Here is an 11,144-nt window from a genome sequence, read left to right as displayed (position 1 = left end):
TAAGGAATTATTTACTGCTTTGGTTATATCAATGATGCTTCAATCATAATATTATATATATTTATACATGATCCGTTCACTCTATTAAGTCTTTTAAAAATTCAACAGTATATCCTCAATTGAGGTAAATTATATACCGTTTTGATTAATTACATCACTGAAGAGACATTTATTGTCAAAGTCCGGATATGGTGTACTATTTTTTGCACCTTTTGATTGCGATATATCATTTTCCGCAAGTTTATTGTTTTTTGGTTGGTTTTAAATTAATAATTAAGATCCATTTTGTTACATCTGGTGATCCATTTATTTGGCAATCGCCAATGTCAGAAAGTAAATCATTTCTATTTCATTACAAAATTAAAAACAACCTTAAAATACTTTAGTTATATCGATTCATTGCGTATAACGATGTACCTACTTTATAGCCTTGAAAATCAGAAGGGTATGTTGAAGACAAGAGACAGCATCATTGAGCAATTGAATGGCTCAATACTCAAGTTAGAATCCGAAATTGGAAAAAGAGATAAAAGGATGCAGTTATTAACAAAAGAAAAAGACAGCATTAAAACTAAGTAAACATTTAATAATGAAAAGTTTGTATTTCAATTTAGTGTATCATATTTAGTCGGAAATTGCAATTTCTCCCCAAAATAGAAACATTGATATTCACAGAGTGGTTGTACATGAAAGGCAAGTTCTTTTCTATGCATTAAACAAATCGTATAGAACTAACGTCTAGACAACAGGTGCCCCGAAAGGGTAAGCAAACCCTACTGCTTATGTGGCACCTGTCGTGTTGCTTGTGTAAGTACACAAACGCTGAAAAGTCTTAATTGGTAGGTCTCATCCGTATTTCGATTCTACATGAGCATGATAAGCAACACCATTGCTGCAACATGAGGAACAAAAATTTGCTTAGACCTTCGGATCAACTGAGATCCCCGTGAATTTTTTCTTATTTTGTGAAAACTTATTTGTCTATAAGTAGTTTTTTTTCTTTTTATAGAACGGTAGTGAGTGTTCGTTGAGTTTTGCATTTTGAATGTCATATTTACTTGCGTTTACGAAAACAGGTTATAAAAACAAACGTTATCCTCATATATAATATAAAAGATTAAAAAAAAGTTATATGAACTATAATAAAATTTCAAATTGTCGCACAACTCATTACCGACTTAATAAAAAATTTCTGTCAATTTTGATACTGAAACATTATTACTAACAGTATAACTAATACAAACACAACATAAAATTTGATGAATATTATAAGGTGCAAGACGAATGAAACTATTATGTTTCCGTAGTTGTTTTTGTTATAAAAGCTTGTATTGTACTAGTAAACATATTTTGTAGAGCCCTTAAACTTAATGAAGACTGTACGACAAATAAGCAAGACTTAGAGTCAACGAAGCATAGACTACTTCATCTCCAGTCCAACAATTTCAATCTTGAAAAAGATATACAAGTTTTGAGAAAAGAAAAGGATGACCTGCAGACTAGGTTTGGACAATACGAACATGCTTTACAAAGAGAACATATAATTTAATTACTATTCTTAAGAAATAAGTCAAAACCTAAACCGCTCCTATTTATAATATTCATTAAAGAAAAAATAACAAAAATAACAAAAAGGCAAGAGCCTTAGAAACGGGACGAAAAGCGTGTTTCGCATTATAATCAATTGTTCATATTATCTGATAATGTACGTATATTATTTAATTCATGCAACTTAACGTCGATGAACATACTTGGCATTGTATAATTGCTACGTTTTGTGTAATGTTATATAAAAAGGGGAACAATATAAATTGAAGCATAAGATAGTTGCCCATAGCTTCCTCCTCAGAAACTGTAAAACAAAACAATAACACTTACCTTAGCGTGCATATTTTCTCAAGGCTTTTATGTCATAGGGTATCAATGAATACATTGGTACCGGTTTCGGAATCTATAACGAAGTTGTCTTTCAGTTGTAACTTACGCATTAATTCTCTTTAACAGGACGTATAATATATTTCTCTTTAACAACGGCTTCCATATACGTGAAAAGAATCTGTATCTATAAAAATATTACATCATTTAATCTGCCAAAGGGAGATTAGTGGTCACTGACTACTTCATTGCAGTGCAGCTTAAAATAATGTCTATAAATGAGTCAACTACTAGTAAAAAAAATCGTTAAGCGTCTTGGTTTGCTTCTTATGCTCTGACTCAGTATTTGTTATAGTATTAATGATATTATTATTTCTTTAACTTTGATACCATAAATTATTCATTTAGGCTAAGCAGTGTTGCCGGAGAAAAGTTAACAAAAGGCAACCCATCTATTACTGATCTTGGAGACCCAAATCGACCTATGAAAATTGGTGAGAAGTATGGGGAATTGTATGATAATGAATGGACCGACGCTATGGAAAATGTGCAAAATGTGAAGAAATACTATGGTGATTTGAAAGATGTTGAAATGGAGGAAATCCTGATACGCCATCTTCACAGATTACTTAAAGTAAATAATAAGCTATGACTTGGCTCAATTAAAAATTTTGATTACTAGATTTCTAGATTATCTATCTCAACTTCAATAAAGCTGATAAAATAAATAGCATATCAAAATGTATCACCTACTGGATATTTCATATCATATATGATTAAAAGTTTTTGGACAAACGTAAATAAAACAGAAGTAAATTGCCACATAAGTTAAAAAAAACATAGGTCAACATATTGTCTTAGATAAAAAAAAAATCATGTACAGATGTAGGGACTGAAAAATTTCAGCATTTTCCAACACTTATTTCTATAGAAATTTGTACATGTATATAAAATATATATGAAACTATTTTTCCGCTTTACATAACTTATTTGCAAATAGTGCAAGTTTTTGTTAAAGCTTTTAGATTTTTTTCGAATAAAAGGAAAATTATTTAAATTTACTGTTAAAATATTATGTTCATCCAAATAATTACAAAGATATGCAGATTCCCCTGCCGAAACTGAAACAAAACACAGTATCCAATACTCTCATAAAATTAAAGGCTGACAACATTGAACTCCTGGGTTTTGATTTTTTGAAGTGCATTTATGTTTTGCCATCTACTGTTATAATATTATTGTTTCATGCAGATCAATGAGCAATAAGAGACATATTAAAAAAATTTGTATTAATGAACTTATTTTATACAAGATATATTTTTTGCCGAAAATACTACTGACAAAAAAACCTTTTAAAGTCCCTAAAGCACAATGAAGATATCATGTTTAAAAATAATTTAGAATATATAATTGAATTATAGAAATAATATTTCATAAATCATATACAATGTTCATATTTGTTTCAAAGAAACTTTTTGGAAGCTAGATGTGTTACAAGGTGCCTGAAGTTGTAACATTTCTCAGTATTGATAAATCACGCTTAATGATGATGAACATGGGTTTGTCCTTATCCCCTCCCTTAAAAAAAAACCGTTAAAACTTTAAAAGCCGTAACCTTTGGTTACCTTTTGTTATTGGAGTTCAGCGTAGCAACACTGAATTATAGAAGTAAATAAAAAGATAGAAACCTTTGAAAGTTTTTTCTTATGTTTATTTCTGTTAGTCTAAAATTAACTTATAAATATAAAAGATTTATCAAGAAAACCAAATTGTCTAGAAATCTTTTTTCGCCTTTGCAATTACAAAATAGGAGAACATTTCAAATCACTTTCTTTACTTAAATTTTGCAAAAATTGTACAATTATTTCTTTTTATAAAGAGCTTGATTGTCATTATCATTGTTTTATAGTGTTGTTATAAAGACTGCTTTGAGATGGCAGACGAACAGTTACAAAAACTAGGAATGATGTTTGCAGAAACGATGAGTATGAGTCCTATGTCAGTATGTATGTTTACTTTCAATTCTACAACATTTCTTGTTACATGTTACCAGTTTTAGACAGATACACATGCATAAGATTGTTTGCGTCCCGACTAACATAAAATATGATGTCTTAATGGTCAAGCAGAAATCATTTAGCATTTGAGTATTTATTAGATTTTATATGTATTTTTTCATATGTAATGATATAATCAACACTTGTGAAAAAATGTTAAAAAAAGTACAAATAATAGTATAAGAGCATTGAGTATCTAAAAAATTTGGCCAAATACAGCTACTGTAATCTTTCCCGGAATGAGGAAAGCCTTAGTATTTAAAAATTGCAAAGTTTTGTAAACAGTTAATTTATAATTTTGACCATATCAATGATAACTCATGTCAACGCATTAGTGCTGACTACTGGGCTGGTGATCACCTAGGGGAATAAAAACTCAACCAACAGTATCATCCATCCGGTGGTTGTAAATAAACTCATCATAGATACCAGGATTGAAATTTTAAATTCTCACAAGACGTGTGTTTCGACTACAAAAGACTCATCAGTGACGCTTGAATAAAAAATGTCCCCCCCCCCAAAAAAAAAAAAAACACAAACACAAACCCGCAGGTGAAGTGCATTGAGGACCAACAATTCCTTAAAAAAATTGCCAAACACGGCATAGGTTATCTATTCCTGAGGTAGAAAAGCCTTAGTATTTCAAAATTAAAAAGTTTCATTTATTGCTCCGAGATAACACATATTTTCAGGCTTTCAATTTGTTTTGTGCAAATAAGGTACTATTGTAGTATGAGCTGAAAATGCCGGAATTGTTTCATATTTTCACAAAAGATAGTTTATACCGTGCTATTTTGCCAAAGTATAAAACAGCTATACGTCACCGAGCTTGCTTTTAGTGTCATCATCTGTTATTTTCGGTCCTGATATTCACCTTTTTCAGAACACTACAATTGAAAACTACGAGTACATTTTAAACAGTTTTAAGGTTATCTTTCGTGTAAGGTCATATTCATCTGTTCCCATCGTGACATCTTTTTTTTTTTTTACAGTGAACTATTATTTCTTAGATTGAATAAAATGCCAATGTTGACATACAAACAAATCTCTAGTTTATCACTAAGACCATATGCATTCTTAGATCGGTATCCGACTATAGCTAGGTACTACTTCTAATGGACCATCAGTTCACTAAAGATGCTATTCGCGTAGTGCCCAGAGCTTTGATTATATTGCTTTGTTTTATAGGTAACTTTCTAAATTTGGTTTTAGGAAGTATTAAATTAAAAACTAAAAAAAAATCGAAATTATGGTTGCATTTCAATCTGGCAAAGTTACCTTTTGGCTGTTTTCTATCTGTAATATTTGATTCATATTTTTTGACGCAGGGCTGATCGTTGTTGTTCCATTTTGTGGTCAGATTTTATATACGTTGACACTTTCAGTCGTGATTGTCCCTTGGTATATTTTACCACTCTTATAAGGAAAAATATGAGAGATGTAGAATAGTTGGGAGCTCTGGCACATTTTAATTACCACTACTTTTATCGTTTCTTAACTTGTAGGAGTTTCACGTACTCTAGAACGTTTTCTTCAAAGTTCTTTTCAACTTTCCCTCGCGGGACTTGTCCGATATGGGACTTGTGTCGGTATTTAGCTTTATATGGGGTTTACCACCTCTTTGTAAAACATTTTGATACCGTAGAAAAAGATTCAAACTTTAAAGATTGAAAATGCTTTTAAAAAACAATAAATACAACTGATAGTGTTTTAGCAAAGTGAAATGCAATAATTTGCACAATAAAAGCAGTTACGGATTTCATCAATTTCATGAATTTAGCAAACCCTTAAAAATTTCAATCATCATGATATAGATAACTAATGACTGATTGATTACTTTAACATTTTGTTTTCCAAGAAGGAGGAAATTGCAAATTTACCTGTATGTAGAGAGGCGTCCATTCACAGAAGAGCAAATTCTGAAGCTTTCGCAAAGTATTTATACGAAGAAAAGGTAATTTTATCATACAAACATGTAACACATTCCCCATTTCCCATTTTCATTCTTAATTTTAACTATAGTAATTGATTTCTTTAAAAAAAAAAAGTACTGGTTTAAAAAGTTGGAAACTTGATTACTTATTGATATATTTCATTGTTACGATAAATACCGATTGCAGTTTAAAACATTTAACATCTGGTTAAAAAGTAACCAAAACGAAGGAAAATCAGATGCACAAATGAATTAAGAGCACAATATCAGAAAAAGTCGGTAACAAAGCAGCTAAGAGGACGTTTGTATCGATTTCTGTTATATTGGATAGAAGTTGTTTTTCTCTAACGTATTGAAATACATGTATTCATAACATTACATACCACTTAATAATAATAATAATTATTTTGTTGCACCTGCCACCTATTTTTTGAAGATAATAAAAAAAAAACATACACATCTATAAGCTGTGAGTCTTTTTACAGATTGATTAAAACCTTATCAGTCAAATTATGATTTCTTAAATTAATGAGACAGAAGTGTACTAATCTTCAAATCTCGTAAAGTAATTTGGAAAAGATCGATCAAGGTCACAAAACCGAGTGAATAGCATGTACCCCAAAAAGGAGCGAATTGTTGCGTCGCCAAGATAAGTGTCTGATGTGATAAATGCGTCACTTTCTCATGCAAATACACACTCACAATATCACTATTTAGAAAAGGACATCGGTACAATTCTTAAGCAGTCGACTATACAGTTAAATAAAGATATGAGATCGTGAAAACACGTCACTAATTAGTTGGGATTACTGACACTTTGTGTCGGTCAACCAATTCGTGACAGTGGCTGAAAAACGAATTCTAAATATGTCAGATCTTGCACCACGAGTTTCCTCTTTGTTTGCATATGATATTTAAAAATAAAGAAAGTAAAAAAATACTTTTAAAACTTTAACCTTTAAGAACTTAACATGAAGGTGTTTTGAATCGTACCAATTTTAGTTTCACCTCTATATTGCTTTGTCCTCAGTGATTTTTTAACATACGTTTTAACTGTATCAAAATAAATTAAAACAAGACTTGTGAAAAACAATATGATTGAAACGGCAAAATTTTTGCAAAATGTAACTTTTAGTTTAATTTGATAAAATTTCCAAAATCTTAATAATTCTGTAGAAAATGAATTTGACATAACAAAATCCCCAATTTCAACAATTACTAAGAAATAGAAATATAGCGTTTTTGACATCGGAGGGAAATTGAAAATGCAGAATGGATTTGTCAACGGTGTTTTTCTTACACTATCAAGCATCTTATTTTGTGATATCATTCTAACCATTCATCTTTCTAAAAGTTCTTCTTGACTTTAAGGAAATTCTTTATTATCATTTCATATTAATATGTGTATTATCTTCAACAAAGTGATTTCTAAATATATATCATTATTGTTGATAGCTAATCAGCTTTAAAAGGGCACCGATTTGACTTAAATTCTCACATTAGCTTTATAACAATGTAAAACATTTATTCTAATTATATAACGTCTAAAATACACAATTTACAGGGCATGGCATGGATAATATGTAGTTCGTTTCGTGTGTATTTTAGTTTAGACGCCATCTAATCAACTATCGAAATGACCGCGAAAACAACGGAGGTCATATAACATGATATTAATATAAACATAAACATAAACATGAATATATATATGGACCTCGTGCAAATGGATTCTTCTATGTCTGCTTGATTTTAATTTTAAGGTTACAAAAACCGGATTCAATGAGGTCGAATATGCTCACTTGCAAGTGCATAGTTCATCATCTTTGTTTCTTAGTTTTTTTGACAAAACTGAACCATACTGACTGCTTATAGCGAATTAAAATTTCATATTTCACTATCATCAATGATTTAACATAAACAAATAATAATTTAAATGTTTTATGCATCTCGTAGCTATTGACTTGTGAGGGAGAACTTGTATACTTTCAAAATAGTATAACACCATCAGCTGACACTTATGCATAATCAAATTCCTAATGTTTTATTTAGATAGTGTGCAAAAATATACTGAACGATTGGGACTACCATCACAAGCAGGAAAATGTTACCCAGCTGTTGATGGAGACGACATTTTTTGAAAAATGTGTCTATCTCTGCTGGTCTATGGCGATCCAGGAACCTGTAATGTATTTAGATCACGATTTGAAAGCAGGTATACCGTTGGACAAGAATACGTATAAAGAATTTGTTAAGAGTGGGGATACAGTAGTGTATGTCGTCTGGCCAGCACTGTTTTTACACAGAAATGGACCTTTACTTTATAAAGGAGTTGCACAGGCATCCTGGAAAAAAGCAGAACAATTTGTTTGAAATCCTGTGTTATTTGAATACAGTTGTCTGTGATAAGATACTGGTTGTACAAATTAGGCTGTTAACACGCTTTTTATTTATTATGCGAATTGATTACGAATTAAAGAATAAAACTAATTATATCCATACTTGATATTTTGAATTGTTAGTTTGAGAGGTAAAAGTTGGAAACCAAGGTTCGTGATCTGTGACGTTAGTATATAGGAACGTCTGCATTAAAAATAATAATTCTAGAAACTATCAAAAACTCTTTGTGAAATTGATATTACATATTAAATAATTAGTACAGATAGTTAAACAAATTTGAAACACACAATATGTTACAATAATAACATATGTATGAATGTTAAATGTATTACTTTATTGCATGATGGCTGTTATTTCGTCATACAACTTTTGTATTATACATGATATTTGTTGTATTTTTTACATGATAACTACGAATATATATAAAAACACTAACTACATTTGCAGATGCAAAATGATAGAAGACACCTCCTAGGGAGAGCATTTGTTTGCTATTAACAATTAGCCTAAAAAATTGATAGTTGGAGTTTCATTTTCATTGTCATTAGATTCATTCAAAAATATCAGTCTCCACCTGAAAGATTATGAAGAAGATTTAATTCAAGTCTGACCATCTTATGTTTTGATTTTAAATATTATACAAAAAAAAGGATTGGATAACTTCTGTATACTTTTATGCAACACAACACCATATATCTGTAATGTCCTGTATATTGTTATAATGCATATTGTCTATAAATAGGCATCACAATTGACCTAAAAGTAAAATCACAAAAATAATGACCTCTGAGAACAATTCAAAAAGAAAAGTCCCTAATATTTTGAAATGCGATTAAGTGCGTTGGTAGATTTTGGTAAACAGGTGGAAGTACAAGGGACAGGCTTTTTTTATATGGCAAACACTTGTTCTTTAGTACTCCTTAAAGTGTAAATGATTGGTTCATATCAATATTTCCTAAACCTCTCCATCGTTTGGATGTTATCACTCAATTATCTTGAAAAAAACATGTAACATCGTTATGTGAAAATTTATAGCAACTTCATTTTAATACTAGACTTGACAACATGACGTATAGCCTTTGGTCAATAACCTTTCCCTTTTGATTGATGGTCGTGATTATTGTGTTTATAGGATTTTTGTTATGTTCATTTGTTCTTAAACGCGGATTATCACCTAATACCATATAAAACATATCCAATGTTTATTTTATTTATATTGTGATTCTACATTTAACTTTAACCATCAACGGAAAACACATAAATACACAAAAAATGACAATAAACAAGATAACTAATTTCATTTGGAATACGTTTTTAAGTAATCAACGAAGATTTCAGGAGAAAATCACATGTATTCTAATATTAAGGAATTACAAAAATTGACAAGATGATTTTCAATAATGGGAATGCTTCAACAAAACAACGGTGTCTATCTTGTTTGGTGCATGTGGTACAACATAGTTGAAAATATATTTACGTGATCAAAACATGAATATTGTAGATTTCTTTTTTACATCTGTTCTTTTAAATGATTGTTTGGTTGAGTTTAGTAAAACATTTGTGTATATCTGTTTGTTAAACATAATTGCTTGGTTTCAAAAATTGTTGTTTAAATGAGAATATTATAGTAGAAAAAAAATTACTTCATTGTTTTGTTTGCTACATTCAAATCATTAAAACATAATTGGTGATGGAACATAAGTATCCAATCTTACATAATAACAATAAATGTTTAAAAATTGTTGTTTGTTTCATTTTTAGAATAACATCCGATACATGTTGTCAGAAAATTGTTATTCGGAATATGTATATGAAAATGAGGCGCAAGTTTATTTTCAGACATATTTTCTTAAAACGATTTCCAAATTTAGGCTAAATATATAAATCTTTTTCATGAAACATGCTATCTGTCAAATACCGTTCAAATGTAAATTCTCTATTTTTCATTTTATTATTACATCATTTTTAATTAATATAAGTTTTTAGAATTAATTGACCTAATATTATATGGAAACACACAGTAGCATTTAAACCTAAATGGGCATAAAACAAATTAGATAAATTGTATGCGACCAACTTTTCCTGAGGGAGTTTTGAAAAAAAAATGAGAATGGAAATGGAGACAAAAACCCGACCAAAGAAAAGACAGCAGCCGAAGGCCACCAATGGGCCTTCAACGCAGCGAGAAATTCGCGCACACGGAGGGGAGCCTCAGCTGGCCCCCAAATAAAATTGTGTACTAGTTCAGTGAAAATGAACGTCACAATAAACTCCAAAACATATAAATGAACACAAATTAAAAAAAAATTAAAGACTAACAAAGACCAGAGGGTCCTGACATGTTTTTTGAGATCTCACCCCTCCCCTATACCTGTAGTCAATTTAGAATGAAAAAATAAAGAAACTCATGATAGCAGTACGCATCGTAAAAAATCAATTTAAAAGAAGAGTTAAAAGGCTTTATTGGGATTGCTAAATTTTCTGCCCCTTTTATTTCTTGCCAGTGAAAGGATAACTTTCAAAATGGCAAGATGGGGGAACGGAATTGATCGTATTTAAACGAGTGTCTAAATGAAGTAATAATATAACAGGTGTGTTGAAGTATTAGTTATCTCCTCCTGCCCGTCACACAATTCCACAGCAACGCTTTTCTGACTGAAATTATTATTAGTTTGTATTACAGTTTTACAGAATAAGGATAATGAATTTAGAAACTGAGACATTGTCACGATTAAAACACTCATGGTTTATGGCTACTGAAAATCTTGAAAAAACAACCTTACATTGTACGTTTTACTTATGCGATCGCTGGAATACTTTTTTACTCAACTGGTCCACATGAATCGTTTGATTTTGTCATCACATTGTGAACGTCCTCGCCC

At 30.4% G+C, this 11,144-nt stretch overlaps 1 protein-coding gene across 1 annotated transcript; it reads left to right on the top strand.

Moving 5' to 3' along the window:
• The first annotated feature begins 434 nt into the window (after nucleotides 1–434).
• Nucleotides 435–9,962, top strand: LOC143043277 (uncharacterized). The gene is made up of 6 exons (XM_076215663.1): nucleotides 435–575; nucleotides 1,357–1,503; nucleotides 2,284–2,509; nucleotides 3,785–3,877; nucleotides 5,791–5,886; nucleotides 7,915–9,962. The coding sequence occupies exons 1-6, from the start codon at nucleotides 448–450 to the stop codon at nucleotides 8,233–8,235; spliced, it is 1,011 nt and encodes a 336-aa protein (XP_076071778.1). The 5' UTR covers nucleotides 435–447; the 3' UTR covers nucleotides 8,236–9,962.
• The last annotated feature ends 1,182 nt before the right edge of the window (nucleotides 9,963–11,144 follow it).

The sequence above is a fragment of the Mytilus galloprovincialis genome, chromosome 8 (assembly GCF_965363235.1).
Source record: "Mytilus galloprovincialis chromosome 8, xbMytGall1.hap1.1, whole genome shotgun sequence".
Classification (NCBI taxonomy): Eukaryota; Metazoa; Mollusca; class Bivalvia; order Mytilida; family Mytilidae; genus Mytilus; species Mytilus galloprovincialis.
The sequence above is the reverse complement of the archived record's forward strand: the minus strand, read 5'-3'. Positions and strand labels throughout refer to the sequence as shown.

Excerpts from the sequence above, each read along its gene's own strand:
- LOC143043277 (XM_076215663.1), top strand. The coding sequence starts at position 448 with ATGTTGAAGACAAGAGACAGCATCATTGAGCAATTGAATGGCTCAATA. Across the intron at positions 1,504-2,283 it reads AAGGATGACCTGCAGACTAG|GCTAAGCAGTGTTGCCGGAG; the intron begins GTTTGGACAATA and ends TTATTCATTTAG. Across the intron at positions 3,878-5,790 it reads TGAGTATGAGTCCTATGTCA|AAGGAGGAAATTGCAAATTT; the intron begins GTATGTATGTTT and ends TTGTTTTCCAAG.